The sequence below is a fragment of the Phoenix dactylifera genome, chromosome 1, assembly GCF_009389715.1.
Source record: "Phoenix dactylifera cultivar Barhee BC4 chromosome 1, palm_55x_up_171113_PBpolish2nd_filt_p, whole genome shotgun sequence".
NCBI classification, from domain to species: Eukaryota; Viridiplantae; Streptophyta; class Magnoliopsida; order Arecales; family Arecaceae; genus Phoenix; species Phoenix dactylifera.
Window position 1 is genome coordinate 2,183,746 of NC_052392.1, and position 21,888 is coordinate 2,205,633.

Genomic DNA, 21,888 nt, shown 5'->3' on the forward strand with positions numbered 1-21,888 from the left:
CATGAGACAAAGTATTAATATTAGGTTTTGTTCACGTGACATCTAACTTTAAACTGATTAAGAGCATGATGGATCAGATTAGGGAAATGCTAAAAATATTATAGCAATCAAATTCAAGCCTAAACAATATTCTATTTAGTTGTATGTCTGATAGTGTCACAACCCAGAACCTCACCTAAAATATAAAAGTATCCAAGATCTACTGAGCGAATAACTGATGTAGGACTAAACACACGCATACACGAGTCATCACATACTCTCTCCATTTAAGCACTGACATCCTTGTCAAGCTAAGGGTTCAAATCCAATCACAAGTACCACGATCGGCCTGTGGTCAGCCCCAATAGATCAATGCTGCAATGTCCCCTAATCCATATAGATTATGAGCTAGGTCCGCTCTGATACTATTTTTTAACAATTCAGGACTTCACCCAAAATGGCTAGCCGGAAGATATTATTTGGATTTCTTAATCCTGTATAAGTACCCCTGATCTAACCCAGCAAATAACCGATTTGGAACTAAATATAGACCCATACGGATCCTTACGGAGACATATATTAGATACCTCTTTTGCTTCTTTTTTTTTTCATTCTTATCCTTTGCTCTTCTTTTTTCCCTTGTATCTTCTCTTTATACGTAGAGCGAATGCTACCTTTTTATTTTTCCTGTATCATGGAGGTGATTTCAAAAAGACAGTTATGAAAAAGACCAATTTGTTTCTATAGAATGGTCAAATAGATTGCTCTTTTCTGATCATATTTTCTAGTATTCTTTCTTTTTTTTTAAAAAAAAAACCCTTCCAAATAAATTATCATTAAACATACGTCGCACTCATCCACACAAACCTTTGCACACATAGCTCCACATACTGAAATCCTTCCACTTGCTTGCAACCAAATTCAGCCAAGGCTTATCCACTAGAGGAATCCGTATTACCGACTATACCGAATAATCAAAGACATACTCAAGCTTACATACGGCCCCACCAAGTATGATGCCTAGAAAACATAAGCACATCTTTATCAACTATGATACTTTAAATAACATCCATCCTCCTCCGTAACAATTCAAGCTCACGGCAAAATCTTCATCAATTACGACACTCAAGAAAACAGCAATCCTCGATATATAACAACTCAAGCTCATAGCAATGGTCAATTGAGTGAAGAAATCGAGTGCATCCGAGTCATTTCTTTGCGTTGCAAGCTTTATAAAATGGAAAGCTTGTACCAAAACGTTTGGAGAATAGTTTTGAGCATGTACGGTGAACTGTGGGAATGATTTGATTTCATTGTCGTAATACCAGCAGGAAGAAAGCTAGCAAGCACTCCTTTTCCCAAATCTTTGCCGTGAGCACACTAAATGGTTCCCATGTGAAAGGGAAGGACCCACCATGGATGCAAACAACTGTCGCCCGGCCCTTTCCAAGGCTTGTGCATGGACTTTAATGAGGAGCACCCTACGAAGACTCCTTTGGAGGACCCACATTGCATTAATAAGAACATAAGAAACCAATTCTAACCAACTTCCTCATGATCTATGAGAAAGGTTTATTAAGAGAGAGAGAGAGAGAGAGAGAGAGAGAGAGAGAGAGAGAAAACTTCCCTTCTTGTGTCTTCTACTACATGATTACTCCACACCATGGACCACAGGCATGAATGGAGCTAACCACCTACTATGGAGTGTGTGACATTTCAAACTCACAATTGGACCTAAGGATTTGTCATCTGATGTGCCTGAACCCAAAGCACCCAACCCAACATCCTTTTTTCACATGGGACACTGCAAGGTGGGGCTTCATGTTGGAGTGTGGTATTTGGTGCTGCCGGACTCAGGGGTGTGAGTGCTAGGCTGTGAATGGATTGGACTCAAATCGCATGCGATCGGCTTCGAATTGGGTTTAATTTGTCCTTCCCTTTTGATGAAAGATGATCTTGAGGCAAGAATTAATGTACCAAAAAATGAGGTTGTACAGAGATTAAACATGCCTGTGTACTGTGACATGCCGAGATGCATCATGCCATGTGAAAAATTCAACCTTGTCGTGATGCAATCTAAGAAAATGCCGCATTTACTCTGGCTCCCACAGTCTCTAACCAATGTATGGTCTTACTGCCACTTCTCATACCATTGGGAGTCTTATGTGGGTGGGCGGATGCTAGAGTTGGGGTGGGGCATTGAGGTTGCATCTATGTGCGCTCTGGCCTTGCTCTATACAGAGAATAGAGAATATAGGGTATCTCGACCCAGATCCGGAGCATGACTTGTCGTGCCCTAAATTCGGAGCCTTCTGTGGGCAAGCGGATGCTAGAGCTAGGATGGGGCTTTGAGGGTGCGTCTATGTGTGCTCTGGCCTTGCTCCACACAGAGAATAGAGAATATAGGGTTTGGTTGTTATTTCCTCAATTTTTTTTAGGAAATTTTGTGGGTGGATGTGAAGTCCCCTCCATACCCTATATTCTCTATTCTCAGCCAATATTTTCACATTGAGGTAAACTCAGAATTAAGAAATATACAAAATGTTGATTTTGAGATTTATTACTTAAAAAAAAAATCTATTTGCAAAAGCAAAAAAAGTGACTGAAAAATATTGGTTGGCTATTTGTTACAATTTTATTCTCTAAATATTATTAATCATTTCATTGCAAAAACAATATCATTCATTCCTATTTTCGCAAAAATAACCATTTCTTCCCTGCATGAAAGGAATCACCATTTCTCCAAATGAAGGAATTGTGATTCCAAAGGAATTGAGATTCCTTCCTCTACTGTCATATAAAAAAGTTGGAATCCCCCCCCGGTTCCATTTCAAGTGTCTAGATTTCCTAATATGCGACGCTAGTGCCTTTCCTTCCAACCAAACATAGCCTTCTTTTGAATGTTTTTGCAGCATGAACCATGAGGCCTCTCTCTTTTAACCTTTTGCGCGCGGTGGACCAGTCCCAGCGCCCCGGTCGGCAAAGCCATTCCGTTCGTACAACGAGGGTTCACGCCTTGGCTTTCCAAATCCAAGGTGGTGGCTGGACCACTGTGATAAAGGCTCACTTGCGGGGCCTCCAACACCAGCATCAGATTTGTCCTGTCGATCTGACCGCATTAGAATTACCTGCCAGGGTTTTCTTTGGTCTCTCTTTCAACTGTTCTTAGGAATCATTTCTTTCTAAACCATGCTACAAGGACTCAAACATGAGACGCCTTTGCGCCACCACCCAATATATGTTGTCCTTTGTTAGTAGATTAGAAAAGCATCAACTAGAATCTTCTCTTTTTTTAAAAGATTTTAACCCCACTAACACAAAGATTTAAATAGTTTTAAACATGCACAGAGATCTTTCTAAATCTTTAGGGACCTCCCTCTCAGTTGTCTCCTCCTAAAATTTTACTTTTTCTGAAGACATTTCACAATTTCCCCCCTTCGATTACTGTTTATCTTAACACTGAACAGATACATGATGATCCATTGCACATGTAAACAGAAATTTTCCTTGTTTGTTTGCTCCTTTTCCAGATACTACTGTCAAGATTAACAGGCACCGATGGAGACATGATATGATGCATCAAAATCCCAGCCTCGAGGCCTACGTGATACTTTGGCACACGAGCGCACCGATCTTTTGAAGCATAGATGCGTCCTGTAACTGAAAAATACTAAGGTGTGTTTTCGTGTTTCATGAAACCAAGAGGCTATCATGCTGTCCGTGCTGCACTGATGGGGTTGGTGTTGGTATCAGCTTCCTTTCTTTTGGACCCTTTCTTCAGTGAATTGTCCCCCTTCTGTTGTTGATTCTTCACCATTACTGGTTGAAACTGCAACAAATAGCATGACAAACATCAATATTGAGGAAGAAATCCTGTCTAAAGCAGCAGCCCATCAGAAATAATGTACAATTCCAGCTCCTTTCCCGACAAGATAAGGTTTGCTAAAAAGCATAACTTGAGGCAGTAGACTCAATCGCAGAATTGAGCAAGTTCTCACAGCCGATAATGCTGAAGACATCAGGTTCTTAAAAATTGGTGCTGATTGTTTTGCCAAGGCAACTCTGGGCAAAACGATGGGCTATCATCTAGAAGGCTGGCTGGGTTGGAAGAGCCTAGAGCTATACTGTTGATTGTAATATAAGCTCGTATACATGGAGAAACCCTCCGGAATTTCCCTTGACTTGGAAAGAGAAATGACAATGCTAGATGACAAGGTCTGGTGATGGGAATTGCATTCATGTCATGCATCAGTCAAAAAAATAAATTAGAAATCTAGAGCAAAATTTAACCAGCATCCCATAGAAAAATTGGGAAAATGATACGTTAGTGGTCCAAAGAAACTGAAATTTGGATATGGTTTGTGCATCTTGACATATATCATTATTCACATGAGCTGTCAAGAAGGGCCATCATAAAATTCAATGATCCAAGTTGCAAACCTACAATCTAAACCGGTGGATGTGATCTAAAACACCTACAATATCTATGCATAAAAAAATGTATTTTGGAGATCCTAGCCTATGCATCATTTCCAAAATCAACATACTATATTATTTCATTAAAATCATATATTTCGAAGAACTTGATGCATAAGCAAGCAGTTTTTAAAATTTATGATTTTTGTACATAGGCATTTTAACCTAATTGTTTACATCTAACTGTTCAGAAATTGGATTTATAACTTGGATCATCAAATTATGGTGGATGCGAAGTCCCCTCCATACACCTCGTATGGATTATAACCGCAGCCTATATATATATATATTACATGTGCATCGTATCTGTTTATATGTAAATGCATATAAAGCTTGTCTTCTTAAATGGGAGAGACAAACCTGGTATACAGAATAAATAACATTTCTTCGGAGTTGCGCCATCATCTCTAAGAAGAGATTATATCCTTCTAGTTTGTACTCTATGAGAGGATCTCGCTGTGCATATCCCCGTAAGCCCACAGCCTGCTGGACAAATTTCAGGGCTTGCAGATGTTCTTTCCATAGCCTATCAATGTTGCTTAAAACTAGGAACCTCTCAGCCTCTTTCATCAGCCCTGGAGCCTGTTTCTCCACTATCTCCTGCAAAATAAAAAAAATGATAAAAAAAGATAATTCAGACCCTTGATGAAATCTATAATGTCATGAAATTGTACTCTAGCCTGCACAAGAGATGTGGAGAGAAAGAGGCAATGTATATTAATTTGTACAGAGCATCAGGATAATTCAACAAGAAGAATTGTTGAGGTAACAATATATCAGTCTTTCTGTGTTGGAAGCACGAATTTTTCTATTGATCCAATTTTGTTGAACTCAAGAACATATGCCCTCAGTAACAATCCACTATTTTGAATGGTTTATATATCATAATTGTAACTGAGGGAAGAAATTATGATATGAAACTGAGAGTCACACCGTTTTCTGAAAGTATGCTTCACGCCCTCGGTAACGAAGATATTCTCGCAATTCCTCGTAGCTTGAGCATTTACTTTCCAGCAACTCTGGTGTCAAATCATTTAACAGTTTGCAATATCTGCCAAATGGTGTCATAAGAATAAATATAAGTGGGAAGAGATCCTTGCAAAAGCAATGATGATGCTACATCAGATTATTTGGCATTGAGGACTTATCATTCAATCAAGTAGAGCTTAACTTGTTCTTTGTAATATACAATTTTCAAGGACACAAGATTCATCTTACTGTTGGAGTTTTGCGATCAGTCTGTCAAGATCCCAGGTTTCCTTTGTAGTGTCTGGACCAATGTTCGCCTAACCACACACAAAAGACAACAAGAACAACCAAGGTAACAGGAATCATTCGAAACGTATTCTATGAAATAACTATTATGCAATACTGTAATGTTCAAGCATAAACCGAGCATTGGAAACATTGAAACTATTTATGACTTCTTGGCTCCAATTTTACCTCTAGGATGTCATCCATTGTAAGTTCAGCATATTCTATGATGAGAGATTGTAGGTTACCAGATTCAAGTGCCCTCCTCCTCTCAGCATACACACGATCTCTTTGGCTATTCAATACTTCATCATACTCAAATAACTGCTTCCTAATATCAAAAAAGTAATTTTCAACCTTCCTTTGAGCCTCATCCAGTGCCTTTGTCAGCATTTTTGATTCAATTGGCAGGTCTTCAACTCTAAAAGCTTGCATCAAACCCTACATTTTGTATGATTAGAAATGCTTCAGCAAGTATCATATTTAACCATTATAAAAGGACATGGTTAATAATGCATCAGCAAGCATCCTACTTAGCTTGTCATTGTTGATAAACAAGAAATATCTGCTATAAAGAAAAAGAGAGAGCTTGAGAATGGTTTTAGAAGGTCAAGAATTGAAATAGCTACTCTATAAAAGATGATACAAAGCACATTCTTGACAATAGTTGCTCGAGATCATATAATCCAGCATCTAGATGTCTGAAGTTCAAACTTGACAACAATAAAGTCAGTACCGGACCTGTAAGTTTTGACGAGAAACTACTGACAAAGACAGCAAGATCTTTAGCACGAGTATCATGGTCTACCGTACCGGTCCGTACCGGCCGGTACGGGCCGGTACGTACCGGTCCGGCCTGAGACCAGTACCAGATCAGCGTAAAATCCGCTACCGGTAATTTATTGTTGAAGAACCGGTATGGGACCGGTACGGTGGACCTTGACGAGTATCATTGCACACTATGATCATGAGAACTACACAGTTCTAACAAGAAAAGTTCATGTGCACTACTATCTAAGAAAACGGGAATTATGCACAATCATGTCGCCACAAAAGAGATATTTGAGCAGGTGGCAACATGCATAATGTGAAGAAATACAAACTTGTCAGGGGAAAAATTATTTAAAAAGAAGTTAGCCAAATATGCTTAGGAGTATCTCTGTGCCTTAGATATCCTCAGTTAAAACTTTAATGATCATGTGCTTTTGTTCTGCAGGTATCTATGCTATTTTGTTGTACGAAAATGGTTTGGAGCACCAGATACTACAGAGAACCATATGGCCTACTCTCTGAATGATCAGAGAATGTCAATTAATACCATGAAGAGAGATGTACATGTAATTTACCCTGTCACAATGTCAGGGTGGTGAAGTGCAGTTGCAAATAATAGGTTCCCAGAGCACTAAGGATGATAATTTAAATGAAATATTCAGAATAAAGTACAACAAGAAGTTGGTAAAAATATACATGATAAAAGGAAGTCTAAAATCTGAAATATTTCAAAACTTCACTTGACACACTTCTGCTCAGAAAGAATGCTTGGATGTCCAAGAAGAAACACAAGAAATGATGTCTCACCATTAATGGTGCTACAAGAATATAAGAATTTATCCAAAATAGACATTTAGGGAAAGAAAACCCACTAGTGTTAAAAGAAACATTCAGCCAAATGTTTCATCAGCATAAGAAATTAATACTCTGTTTTTCCATTTTTCAAAAAACATCTATGCAAATGTTAAAAGGAAAGTGTACAAGTCATCCAATCAATCGCTGTGACTAGGAACCAGAAACTACTGGACTACAAAATCTCCTGTACTTGTGGTTTCTAGAACTAACACCATATCTAAAGACCAGATTGAACATGAACAAGACATTCTTGATTGAAAAGCCAGTGAGTAATTGTAATTAGTGGACAAAGCCCCAGTTCGCTGTAAAATAATTTTACATCTGAAGGTTCTAATTGTAACATCATTTTACATTAGCTATGGCAGTTATCTTCCAGTATATGTGGTTTTGGATAGATAAATGTTTAAGAAGTTAGGTATGACCTGTATCCTGTCTCCACCAAAGATTCTAAAGATGTTATCTTCAAGACTAAGAAAGAACCGAGAGCTTCCTGGATCACCTTGCCTTCCACTTCGACCACGAAGCTTTGTACATGCAACAACACAAGTTAGATTTATCAACCTTGCTGCGAAAGACAAGCAAGATATATCATATCAGCTCCCATATGAGAATAATTGGATAGTGCATGCACAAGGATCTTGGGTGTTATGATTCAGCTAGTGTTGAATATGCATGATGTGGATGGTCAACCGTCAACTTGTGACTCACTATATATATGCAATGTTTAGACTGATGTGGTTATCAACACAATCACACACTAAATAAAATTATTGCATCTTTCAATTTAAGGTCCCTCACTATAGGTCCTAAAAGATTAGAAAATAAAGCTTCAGTTGAACCCATGGGAGAGGGGGACATATAAATGCAATGGAGATGTACAACTAGAACTGTCATATGACAATGTTGTTATAGCAATCATAACATGAAGGAAGAAAAAGATGCACACTCATACATATCCATATGCTCTATACATGACAAAGTATTACATGCATATTTGCAGATGCCAAGAAATGTTTCAAAAGAAAAGGAATATAAGCATAACATATAGCAAGGAGACAACAATAAAATAAATGGTAATAGCATGATGTTTAACTTTCCATAGGCATCTACATAATTCAGCTATTACCTGATTGTCAATTCTACGTGACTCATGGCGTTCTGTCCCCACCACATGAAGTCCACCTGCTGACACAACCTACACAAATGTTTGGAACCAATACCTATTATAGCTGATGCTATTACAATATATATACATTCATCATTATGATTGGCAGATAGAGACGACCTTCTTTCTTTCCTCTTGGGTATAAACCTTATATTCTTCAACAATCTTCATAAATGCATCCCTCAGCTTCGCAATAACTTCATCTTGTGTAGGCCCCTAAAATGTATGCAAGCACACAATCTAAGCTTTTAAGCAATACAACATAATTGGCATCTTTAACAGTAAAGATGTAGTAATTCTGAAAAGAAAACTTCCCAGCAACGGCAGGAAATGAACTGAAAATAACTGTAGAATTATGATTTATACAGAAAGAGCTGATGAGAAGATTATCACCTAAAAAAAATGCCATGGATGCAGTTTTAGCTTCCCAAATGGATGGAAGTTTAAAAATATTTAAAATAACATAATCAAGATAATTACACAAATTAGCTTTTGTTAGAAGAACAAACTATAGCAACCACCAAACTCTTTTTTAACAAAATGAAAGTTGCACCACAGACAGAAGCATTCAAGTACCTAAAATTCTGCCTTAAGTGGGATAAGCCGACACCAGGCAAGTGAAAGATGTCAAGCCACCTCAGCTTTGATTGATATGTGATTATGATAGATAATTTAAGCCCACGTCCTTGAAAGATTAGCTTCGAATGATCAATTACATGGATCAACATTCCTGGACCTTTACGCATAATAGATAGAATCCATTCAAAGCATCTAAATCTGAGAAAGATTGTGGACTATCAATTGTTCATTGGTTGGTGACCCAGAAGCATGGAGCACTAGGATTCGAAGAATGTGTCACAAATATTCTTTTCCATACTTATAATTCCAGAACAGCTTATGATCACGACTTTACATATTTTGAAAATAAAAAATTGATGTTCATTTTACTTCCATTTTTCAATTGACTTTTATCGATATAACTAAGCATACATGAGAGGTTGTCATTGTACATATGAATTTCACCTTCTCGCAGGCATAAGAGAGTCGCTCTTCTGCTTCAAGCTCAGTCAATGATCTTTGTCCCCATGTTTTGACAGCTGATTCCACAGCATCTTTAGCCAAGGACACCATGTCTTTAGAAAGCTCACATGGGAATAAGCTTTCATTCACCTGAAAGCATAAAACTGCTTGAAGTCCTACTACGTCAAGTACAGTACTATGACCCAGTTCATAAATGTACCTTCCAAGTCTTCACTGGTGGAAGTTTTTTGACAGAAACAAACACTCCTTCTATTGGCTTGACAACTCTGCAGCATTTATATCGTCTTAGAAACAGCCATAGTAACAAACATGTCAGCATGCATGACAATTACGAGAGTTGATAAATTTCTAATCACAATTTTGGTTGCTGGAAGCTTGAACCAGAAAGGTGCAATTGTACTATTAATTAATAGAGCTTAATATCTGATACTAAAAATGGGATATCAAGATGAATTTGCTGATAAGAGTAAGGGAAAGTCAACACAAAACACAAGCCCTGAACTGGTATAAGATCTGGCTGTAGTACTGAACAATAGGAAAAATAGGCTTTAGTCAGGCCCAGAACAATCAAAACCTAGTTTACTAGGCTTATGAACCAAGAATCAGGACATTAATACAATATGTAGTCTTTTTTGTTGGTGGATAAAGTTCGAGATGCTCTATCAGGAAGAAGAAGCAACTTTTACAAGATATATATTCAGCCACAAAAAATAGAACATAGAAGAAAATTTTAATGATAAAGCAGCTTGTCTGGACTGTCCTAAGCAGACTAGACTACTAGAACAGACATGCTGACATTCGAAAGGCATACAATCTAAAGGTGACCATGCTGAAAGACGTGACTTTTTTTGGTTAGACTAGATTACTGTCTAGAGAGAGAGAGAGAGAGAGAGAGAGAACCTCGGCATAAGCATCTCCCGTAGCTTCAATCTTGCCATAAATTCAGCATTACCTCCAAGGATGATATCCGTTCCACGTCCTGCCATGTTAGTGGCAATTGTCACTCCCCCAAGACGTCCACTCTGTGCCACAATTTCTGCTTCCCTCTCCACATTCTCTGGTTTTGCATTGAGGACCTTAATAAAGACAACACTTTCAGATGCAAATTTTAATTTCCAAAAATGAGCATGAGAATGTACTTGATAAAAATGAACTAAGACCACATTATTTAACTCGGGCATTCCTTTGAATAAGAAAGAAAGTCCTCTGGATGGAAGGGTTGCTGTTAAGCTGAGGAATATTTGAACTTTTCACTGTCCATTAGTGCTCAAGAAGTTTCTTTTAAGGTATTTTGCTGTAAGCTAGACTAAGCCCACTTAATTTGTGTTCCATCCAATTAGCAACTTGCAGATGCCAATAAAGCTCAGATAAGTAATTCAATTAAGACTTTCTCAGAGTGCTTCAAATCTTGACAATATGAGGGCATTTCTCCAGAACTCAAGTCATGTTAGATGATGAATTCATGATAATAGTAATTCTAGTAGAACCAAGAGAACTACGAGGAAGGAAAGAACGATGAGAAAGTATATGTTCACAACTTGTAGTAAACAACAAAATGGTTATGCCCTTGATTGGAATTGAGTGAGTGAATAAGAGCAAGAACAGACAAAATGTTGTATAAGGAAATGATAGTCAATGCTACTCGAAGTGGCATAAGAAAGCAGGAAGCATAGATAAATTATTTAATGGATATATCACTAAAAAAAAAAATGATGACGGCATCTTTATAAGCAAAATGATGTAGAAGGGGCTCTCAAGCTATGTCAAAACAGATCATGATCAACTTAACCTAACTAAAGGCTGAGCAAGTCATGTTAAATTTGCAAGTCAATGATATTCAATTCTTGTGCTAGACTTACCATTTATGTATGATCTCCCTTTTCTCCAGAAACTGTTAAGTTATTTCCGAATCAGGCCTTCTACATATGGATCATGAGCAGTGTTATTATTTCTGATAATTCAGTTGACATCATTCAAGTAATTTCTAGAGAAACATAATGTGGCATGCTAACTAAAATAAATCTCATTTAGTCAGCCAAAGGAAACCTATATGGTTGGAATGAAGAAAGGAATTGAAGAAATCTTGTTCGAAAACTTCTAATTTGATATTATATACAAAGGAAAAAATTTAGAAAAGAAATTGTAATAGATAAACCACATAAGGTCATCAAAACAATCCCAAATTTAACTCAAACAGCTATAGATAACTCCCTTTTGCAAGAAAGGCCCTACAGGGCATACAAGAAGGTCACTACTGGCCTAAAAAGCATCAAGGTGAATTACCTTTTCAGGCAGACCTTCATAAAAATGGATCCCTCAAGGCTACCTATGAGAAGATGGGAATCTTAAACTTCCCAATAATCCTTAAATTTTCTTTACTTGACCAAAACAAACTCTAACATCTAGGCTCGTTAACTGCCCTAATTTTTGACTAATATTCAAGAGAACGTACTTGGGAAATAATGGATGTACAAACATTCTTCATCAGACAATTGTGATGAATAAACCTGTTTAAAATGCATTTTGAGTCAAAGGTATACTATACGTAAAGGCATCTTGGTTTTTCAGCAAAGCACAAAAGCAACTGATTGGCTAATCTAGTCTGCCACAGCTACTCAGCATGATATTTGTTATAGAAACACTCAGTTTCTTTCTTAGACTCTTCAGGAGTTAGCACAGAATTAAATCACTTAAAAATCTATAAAAGAATGCCTCTTGTCCACTACTTAACCAAAAAGAAGGCATTGTTGACTTCAGCCTTTGAAGATTGTCTTTCCCTTTTGACTTTTAGTTTATGATATAATTTTTAATAATTTATATCTAGATAACTATGAGGTATGATATAATTTTTAATAACTTATATTTAGATAACTATGAGGGTCGATGATCCTAGTTTAAATCTCTTGGTCAGGTCTAATAGAATATCAAGGGTGGAAGATGGCTCAATTTTTTTGAAAAAAATAAGGGCCAAAGTAATATTTGACTGCTTTGAGAATGAAACTGATGCCATACCTCATGAGGAATTCCAGCTTCACATAACTGTTCTGACAAAGCATCACTTTGCTCGACGCTAGTTGTACCAACAAGCACAGGGCGGCCAGTCTTGTGCATTCTGGATATCTCTACCACAACAGCACGCCATTTGCCCATTGCAGCCCGGAAAACAACATCTGAGTCATCCTGCAAAGAAAAAAGGTGCTTAGGTTTTGAAAAACAACATCTGAGATGGTTTTACAGGACCGAGATGTAACAGGGTTCAATCGTTATCATTGCATCCATGGCTTGTAATGAAAGCCTGTTTTTTAAGTCTAAAAGCAATAAGGATGACCTCCACAAGCTTTGGGATGAAGGAATGAGTTTTTACCCTCCACAATTGACAAGAAAGTCTTTCTTATTGAACCTTGTAAAGTTTTACATCAGAAATATCTAACCTTGTTTTCTGTTTCTAAACAATGCCACTGATCCATAAGAAGAAACCTTAATCCTCTATTTTTGACCTTTCTCTCTCTCCTTTATATGTACATCTTTCTCATCGCTATTTTATCAAGCTGTAATCCCTAAATCCAACCTAACTGACCCACCTAGCTGCTCAAGAAACTGGTGTCTGTTGTGAGCCCAATACATGCTCTACTTTCATCTAAAACCAATAACTCCATTTACCTGTTTTCATTTCAAACAACAAACACAAAGTAAGAAACTGTAGACTTCACCTTTAGAATGCCTTTTTTCACTCCTACAGACGGTCATACGTGGCACCCATGAAGGTCATGATTCTGATCCCTATTCTTTGATATCTTTTTAGCTTCTTTCACTGACCAATCAACCTGTGTAAGCTCATGCATAACTTTGCTTTACTTTACTGTTCAGAGTCAAAGTTTCAATCATCTTGACCAAGTGAATTCAGTTCTTCCCCACTCAGCAAGGTTGTGCTCATCAGTACACCTGTTCATTCTTGTTGTTTCTCCAACCCACATTCCTTATTACAAGATTGTCATTTATTTATATGCATAATCAGACTAATTGAGCATATTATGTTCTTTATAGACTTTAAACACATAATTTATGTCCAACTCTTTCCCTTTTTTCTTAAAAAAACATACTAAATATGCTTCTATTCACCCTTCAAAAGTAAAGGCTCTTTTGATGGATTTTTCTTTACCGGAAATTCTGCAAGCATCAATTTTCCTAGAAATAGGGGAATACCTAATTGAAGTTGCACTTTAACCATTAAGCAATGCAATATGAACTAAAGATTCAAGCCATGCAATCACGTATAAATCTTGCAGAGAGCTAACAAGGAGCGATACAGAAAAAAACCAGGCAACAACTCATTTGACAGCTGCATCACAATGAAGAAAGTCAGAAACTAGAGCATCAGGTATACCAACTCATGTCAGAAGAGTTTTGCTAGTAGCCCGTGTTTAATAACTCAATCTGTTTGCCAAGCCACTTTGGATGTTTGCAACTCAAATTCATAACCACCCAGCAGAGAAGCAAGTAATTATCAATTTCAGAAGTGTTACTTCTTTATAAACAGAATTCCTTTAAAAAAAAAAAGGATACCTTTCTTATCATTGGTTTATTTGTTGGAACAACGGTAACTTTCAGTTTGTATATGCTCTCAAACTCTGTACTTTCAGTTGCTGCAGTACCAGTCATGCCACAAAGTTTGGGAAACTGTCAATTGACATACACAAATGTTAGACTCTCTAAAGCTGGAATGATGCCAAAACTGACTTAAAATTTCAAGTATGGGTTAAATTCTATTAATTGTATCTCCTGCTCAGATTAGGCCCCACATGTTCCATGTAACTTCCACAGGTGACTTCACAAGAAAAGAACACAAACACCAATACCAGTCTCACCTGAAGAAAGAAGTTCTGGTAGCTAATTGATGCAAGTGTCACTGTTTCATTCTGGATAGGCAAGCCTTCTTTTGCTTCAACTGCCTGATGAAGACCATCACTCCATCGCCTGCCCTGTCAAAATAGAAAAAAAACATAAATAAAATTTTAGAAAACTTATAAAAAAGTTATGAAATCTGCAAATTACAGTGCAAAGTGGGTTTTCAGTAAAGCCAAGTATTTGTAGAAGAAAGAAGCGAAGTAGAAGACATGGAATAACCAATAAGAGAGTGGTTTATAAAAACAACAATAAGGACTCATATATGAAGGCCTTTGTTTAGGAATATCCTCTTTAGAACATAATATTCAAGAGCAGGGGAAAATTCTGAAAACATCACAATTTAATCACATAAGCACCAAGCACCATGATAACGTCAGAGCATAGTATTTATTGAGTCCAAAAAAAAAAAAAAAAAAGAAAAAAAAAGACAATTGTCTAGTGATTTTAACAACATAGTAATTACAAATCATGGGATGATCCTGTCAGAATGCCACAGGCAGCACAAGGACATGCATAACGCTTGACAAAGGAATTGCTTATTATGATACATGTAAAATTATAAGCATACCTGACATTGTCTTTCAAGTTTGGAGTGCTTGTTTTCTATCGAACAGTCAACAGATGTATTGCTGGCTCAGGTTTTTATCATTTTCTATAATTCAAGTAACATATGTTTACGATTCTTACTGATCCAGGAAGACTTGTCAAGAACTAGATAATTAAGAAAGGAGATAGAATGTAATATAGTATCCATAATGATTAGCATTACTACAAAAAACTTTAAGATGTCATGGTCACCCTTTTTCGGTCCTTGGCATCCGGCCCATAGTAAGAATCTCCACTTTTACCAAAGTGAGCTATCTATTTTACCGATAGATAATGAAATGTTCCCTCTGCATTGCAATGGAAACATAAAAAGAATACTCACTTGCATAACTCGACCAGTGAACTCATCCACGATGAGTACTTCCTTGCCACGAACAATGTAGTTCACGTCTCTAAGGAAGAGTTCCTTTGCTTTGATTGCATTTAGAACATATGAAGCCCATTGTTCACGGGGATCATATAGATCTTTTATGTCCAGTATTTCCTCTGCATCCTCGTAACCTTGCTCTGTAAGTAAAACAGTTTTCTGCTTTTCATCAACCTGAAATGGAAACCATATAACACACGATACTAGTAAATATCTTCACCAAGTTATTCAACAGTATTAATATTAACATTAACATTGATCAAGGTAAGCCTTATCTTTCACTATGCTCTGAATGACTGAGCTAAAATATGGAAGTTGGAAGAATTATTACTTTAATATACTAAAGAAACTAAATTATATTAGAGATCGAGTCACATCATGCTCCATTTCCTACAGTGTAATGAATATCTCGCTCAAAAGCTGCTGCAATCTTTGCTGCCTTGTAGTACCGATCACTTGGCTTCTCAGCAGGTCCAGAGATGATCAAAGGGGTTCTTGCTTCATCAATAAGAATAGAATCAACTTCATCAATCACACAGTAATTGAAATCCCTCATGACAAGCTCATCAATGCTCTGCATATACGAGAATGCCAAACATCTGTCAGGATAAGTCTTCAGATATGAGTATTGCCACTATAAGAAAATGGATAAGTGAACAATGTAAATAGAAGAAAGGGAAAGTTTAGTGATTTGAAAATTTAAGCTAGAACGAAAGTTACCATAGCAAGATTGTCCCTTAGATAATCAAAACCAAGCTCACTGTTCGTGACATAAGTTATGTCACATGAGTAATTCTCTCTCCTTTGCTCACTTGACATGTTCTCTGCCAACAAGAGACACATAGAAAGGGATTGATGTTTCCACAAAAATGGTGAATTCATGTTAAATAATTATTCATAACAAAAAATAATAAACAAAAGTAAAGAACCTATGACTATGGAATGCCGTACCGGCCCGTACCGGCCGGTACGGGCCGGTACGTACCGGTTCGATTCTAGACCGGTACCGGAACCACTAAAAAACCAGTATTTTCCGGTTTTTTAGCCGAACCGGCCGATACGCACCCGTACCGGCCGGTTCGGAGCCCGTACCGGCCGGTTCCGGTCTCGTACCGGTGCGAACCGGTTCGCACCGGTACGTTTTTTTTTTTTTAAGAACCACAGCGCCTCGCACTGTGGTTTTTGAAATCACCGCGTACCGGCCGGTACATACCGGACCGGACCGGTACCGTACCGATCCGGCCGGCCACCGGTACCGGTACGGCGGACCTTGCCTATGACTATATCAATAACATATGTTTGTAGTACCTCACTAGGTATTTAAGGAACCAAGGTTTGTCATACCGATTAATACCGTACAATACCGAACGTGTACTGTACCAGTATGCAGTCTCGTATTGTATCGAAACTCGATACGCCTTGCCGTCTCGTACCACACCGTATACCGATACTAGAATAGAATGGTACCAGTACAAGGTCCAAAACCAAGACGGCGAATCTTGCAAGGAACATTCCATATGTATAAGTAGAGACCAATATAAAGGGATTGATATTTCCACAAAAAAAAAAGACAAAAAAGGGATTGGTGTTTCAACCAAAAAAGGATTGATGTTAAATAGCTATTCATCACAAACAACAATAAACAAAAGTAAAGAACTTTCAGATCCACGGATAACAATTTTTTGTAGTATCTCACTAGTTACTCAACGAATACAATATATATAACTACAACACATAACAGCCCATATAGGCACACATTTTTGGAAAATACTTTCATATCTACAAAATATCGCAATAAAACCTCTGGTCATCATATAAAACAACCTTTTCTGTTGACTCTGCCTCTAAATTATACAAAAATTTTTGACTAGGGCCTCTGGTTGAACTTATTATGACTGTAAAAAAAAAGTTCTACCCCTGCCCTCACTTATGTAGCTTAACTTATTTTCTTTTTATGTGGGACCTCTATATGCAATTTTATGAAAATGTAAGGTTTATATGAAGATATTTCAAATAAAAACTAAGTCAAATAACCAGTGGTAGAGGTGAGACTGTCTTTTGCTTCCCACAAACCATCACCCTGGGTCCAATTCCATATTACAGAGATGGAGCTAATGAGAATGGGGTTTTATTTGAATTAGCAAAGATTTTCTTGGTCACTTTGTATACACGCATAGGGGAAGTTTCACACAAATGGGATAAATCAGGGTCCTATATGCACACAAAAATCTAAAACTATTCAATCAAAAATAATTGTATGTCATGCCTATAGTTGCATAAATCAAGATCTACTAAGAATTTGCTCAAAAGCCAGATCGAAGCCTACTTAATTTGAGTTAAAATTTTGTTACGACCAGATCCATTTCCAAAAATGGTCAACCAAGTTGGCTAGAGTCTCCGAGTCTAGAAGATACATGATACATCAATGTCATTGGACTGGGTTGGGCCAGAATCCCTCTAGATCCAAATCCAGTTGGGTTCAACTGTTGGTAGAGTTGGTTAAAGTCAAAGCAAGCACACATGAGACCATCATGGTGTCTTTACATATACATTCTTTTACCTGTGTTTTCATAGCCCCTTCCCTTCACTTAGATCACAAATTACTCTCCATTTTCCAGATGATGCTGAAAATGCAATTCCTCAGTATCTAAGCTTATATCGTCACCAGAGTAAACAAATAACAATAAATAAGCACATAGACACAAGTTATCTGATCATCAATATAAATATACTTGAAAAGAAAAAATAGGACAAGAAGGGTGCTGATTGTTGACCATTATAAAGTTCTAAAAATTTTATCTTGATTAGATGTTAAATTTCTTCAAAATGAGAAATGATAGAGCTGGAGCATAAGCATGCATGACTCAAAGGATGTGACATACGTTGGAGTAGCCCAACCTGCAGTCCTAAAAATCGTGGAACTTGACCAACCCATTCACAATCACGTCGGGCAAGATAATCATTCACAGTAACAACATGCACTCCTTTCCCACTTAATGCATTCAAATAAGCGGGCAATACAGCAACCAGTGTTTTTCCTTCTCCGGTCCTCATTTCTGCTATCTCCCCCTTATGAAGAACTATGCCACCTACACATGCCAAAAATGCAAAGCATAAGCATTAAAAAAAAATGTATTGACTAAAAGCAGTTAAAGGGCTGTTTATGAATTCGTTCAATCAACTGCAGGATAACAAATAGCAACACATTCTTTTCTTAAGGGTCTGCACCAACGGAGAGTTGAATAAACCAAAAGCTCCTTGTTGATTAGCAGGTTTGGTTTTTAAGGACAAAAGTGAGGCATTAGGTGGATTGATCTGCTTCAAATAAACAACGGATTGTTAATTAATCAAATGTGAGATGAGCAGGGAGCACTCCTCATGGGGGGTCGCAGAACGGGTGGCCTGTAGGTGGTATAGAAAGAATATGCATCTCAGGCTTCGTCAGCTAATGCAACTATAATTTAGGGTTTATAAGGCAAGAGAATATTTGAAACTTTGGTCTAATGAAGAGACCTTACAAAAGATGTCACCATATGATGGAGGTTGCCTCAATTTCACTCTCAGTTGTGAGTAGCCTATAAGCAGAATAGATGATACAAATAATTAAGTGCATGTTGCCTTGAAAGTTGCAACTGTATGTTATAAATGGGACATGCATAATTCATATGGAGAGAATAAACTGATTTCTCATTTTTAATTTACTATATAATTCACCGTCTTACCCATATCTGTCATTTGATTGGGTAGTTGAAAATATTATTAATAGCTGTGCATAGTACTTAGGATCTTCAAGATACATCCATTAGAGTGAACTGTGAAGTATGTCTCACTGATCCATGGATGAATTTACCCAGCATAGGTGTACAAACTGTGAAATTGAAGCTCCTTGTGTAAGTATAAGAACACACATGTTAAAGGCACATGGTATGCCATTTATATGATGGTACAGGAGTCTGCTAAATTGATGGGATATACATAGAATAAGGAATTCTATCCATGGCCAGGTCAGCATTATCCATGTGCACATTGGTATTTGAATGCAGGATATTTGATCATGTGTTCAAGGACAGATGGAAAATATGTTTGTATTTTAAAAAAATTGATATCAAGTTGCTGCATACGGCTGAACTCAGAAGGAAAGCTATCCCATCAAGATTCCACCAGAAAATGGAGAAAGCATAGAGCCATAGAGGTTCCAACATTGAAAGACAATGAAACCCAAAGCCCAACACAGGGCAGAAAAACAGAAGCATAATGGTTGTGTTAGAACTCAATTGTAATATAACCTGACAAGAACAAGACCCAAAGAAGCTAAAATCAGCAAACATGCTTCATTTTCAATATTGAAAATAGATAGGAAGGCTTCTTCATGATTAAGCAGGTTTTTGAACAGTATAATCCACTTCTCTCTTCTGAGAGGATTCATTTATACTGTGAAAGAAAATGAATCTTCACCTCGATGAAGGTATAAGCATATCAATTTTAGGCTTCTTAAACATATGAACGAAGCCTAAGACTTTGGTCCTTTTTCAAAGATTAAAATCTAGGATCAGGAATAGGAGCAAGTGTGAGGTGTAGGGGATATAATACAACGACAAATTTCATGTTGTTTACATTTTAAAGTAAGATCAGGGAGGCAACCTCCAAATTCTAAGGAATAGAATTATTTCCAAAAAAAAGAACTGATCCATACGTTTGTGCCTCAAGGAAATATATATTTGCAGAAGGTTATTTCTCTTTGTCGAGAGCCCTGAATCCTGTGGATGCAAAATGGCCATTATGAACTTTGACTAATGAAGAGAATGAAAGGAAAGAGGTGAGAATGGATGATATGGGGGACCAATCTCCTGTTATGTTTTAGACTAGGAAAGATTTTGCATTTGGGAAGTTCCATTTTGGGTCCTGTATCGAATCTCTGAACATGCTTACAAAATGCAGTCTGATAAAAATCATAGAACATCTTCAAATATGCTTAAGAAACAAGTCAGGAAAACGAACCAGATAGATATTCAAAGCAAAAGAATGAAAAGTGAAAATGGTACCTATTAATTGCACATCAAAAGGACGAAGGCCTAAAATTCTCTTTGAAGCTTCTCTCACTACAGCAAATGCTTCCTGATAACAGAGAATCATCTTTGGTAAGTGAAAGTAATTCTTGCTATTATCTATGAAGAAATGGTAATGTCAATGATAAATTATGTAAACAACTCAGTATTAGAAGTTCAGTACGAAGGCTGGAATTTCAGAACTAGACATAGTTATGGTTCCAGCCAATTCATTTGCATTTATGCACTCCAGTTCATGCAATTTTCCTAAAGCGATGCAGCAGTCCTTAGTTTGTATGAAGAATCATCTATGTTTTGTATGTTCTGATGAGCTTCCCTGGGTGTATACTACATCAAGCAGCAGTTCTGAAATCTATCTATACGATATTTAGATGCAAACTCTAGGAACCTCTAGATTTAGAACAAGCAAAAACAAACACATATAGCAATACCATCATAGCAAATGAAAACAGTAAGAATGGGAGGGGAGGGGCGGCGAAGAAGGAGAAGTGGATAGAAATAAACTTACAGGAAGAAGAGAGTCCAGCGACTCATTATTCTGTGCTCGCTCCTTCAAAACTGACGTCCTCTCCCTCAGCTCCGAATCTGAGAGCCGAGACATCTCCGGCTCCAACCCATTGATCAAAGCAACGGTCTCCGAATATCGCTGCCTCGCGGCCTCACCGGTATCGGTTCCCCTGAAGAGCCCGCCCAGGAGGCCACCCAGAGAAGCCTTCACAGCACCGAGCCGCTGCCTTCTCGCACGGCCACGAGCGGCGGTTCTCGCCATGAAATCATTATAGGTTTGGCGGGGTTTCCAACCCGAAAAACTAGTTCCTGTCCCAGATTTCCAGCAGAAATTTCTCTGAGAGAGGAGAATTTTATGGGAGAGCAGGGGAGTGGTCTTGGCCGTGGGTATGGGAAGCGGGGTTGAGGCCATTTTTGATCAAAACTGGAGAGGATAGATGTTTGGATTCGATCGAGTTAGGGTTTGGGAGCTACAGAGGATCAAATTGGGGAGAAGTATTGGAGCGGAAGGGATCAAAATTTCGAATTTAGAGTGGTTTATTCGGTTATTCTTTTCGTTGTACAGGGAGCAGAACCATATCTGGAGGGAAAAAGGGGAGATCGCGGGGAGGATAAGAGTTGGGAATTTATATAGATTTTTCTTTTTTCTTGTGCCACTCCCTGGAATAAAAATTTAAATAAAAATATATTTAAATCATGCAATATCTGCATAGTTGGGAATCTCAAAGCACCTCTTGAGAAAGAAGATAGCTGTGAACATCCTGTTATACATGAATAGTGTTCTACAAAATCTTGTGCGTAGAGATTGTCCCAGAATTATCACTCCCAATTTATTTTTTTGACATATACAAATGAAAATCTGTTGATTATACCACCTCCAATGATCCATTGACCAT

General features: G+C 37.6%; 1 protein-coding gene across 1 annotated transcript; it reads right to left on the minus strand.

Annotated features, from left to right (window-relative positions):
* Positions 1-3,398: 3,398 nt before the first annotated feature.
* On the minus strand, positions 3,399-21,603 carry LOC103720122 (protein translocase subunit SECA1, chloroplastic). The gene is made up of 20 exons (XM_008809688.3): positions 20,994-21,603; positions 20,462-20,534; positions 18,302-18,508; positions 16,140-16,243; positions 15,814-15,993; positions 15,375-15,593; positions 14,407-14,520; positions 14,105-14,218; positions 12,554-12,721; positions 10,442-10,617; positions 9,741-9,807; positions 9,524-9,670; positions 8,621-8,716; positions 8,462-8,530; positions 7,758-7,859; positions 5,899-6,150; positions 5,674-5,741; positions 5,389-5,506; positions 4,816-5,055; positions 3,399-3,808 (listed from the first exon to the last, which is right to left on the minus strand). Exons 1-20 carry the CDS (start codon positions 21,402-21,404, stop codon positions 3,689-3,691), a joined length of 3,045 nt encoding a protein of 1,014 aa, XP_008807910.2. The 5' UTR covers positions 21,405-21,603; the 3' UTR covers positions 3,399-3,688.
* Positions 21,604-21,888: the final 285 nt, after the last annotated feature.

Bases quoted from the DNA above. Each gene is read 5' to 3' on its own strand.
- LOC103720122 (XM_008809688.3), bottom strand. From the start codon at position 21,404: ATGGCCTCAACCCCGCTTCCCATACCCACGGCCAAGACCACTCCCCTG. The intron at 5,742-5,898 runs GTAAAATTGGAG...GTGTGTGGTTAG, and splicing joins CAATGGATGACATCCTAGAG to GCGAACATTGGTCCAGACAC. The intron at 5,507-5,673 runs GTAAGATGAATC...ACCATTTGGCAG, and splicing joins CTGATCGCAAAACTCCAACA to ATATTGCAAACTGTTAAATG.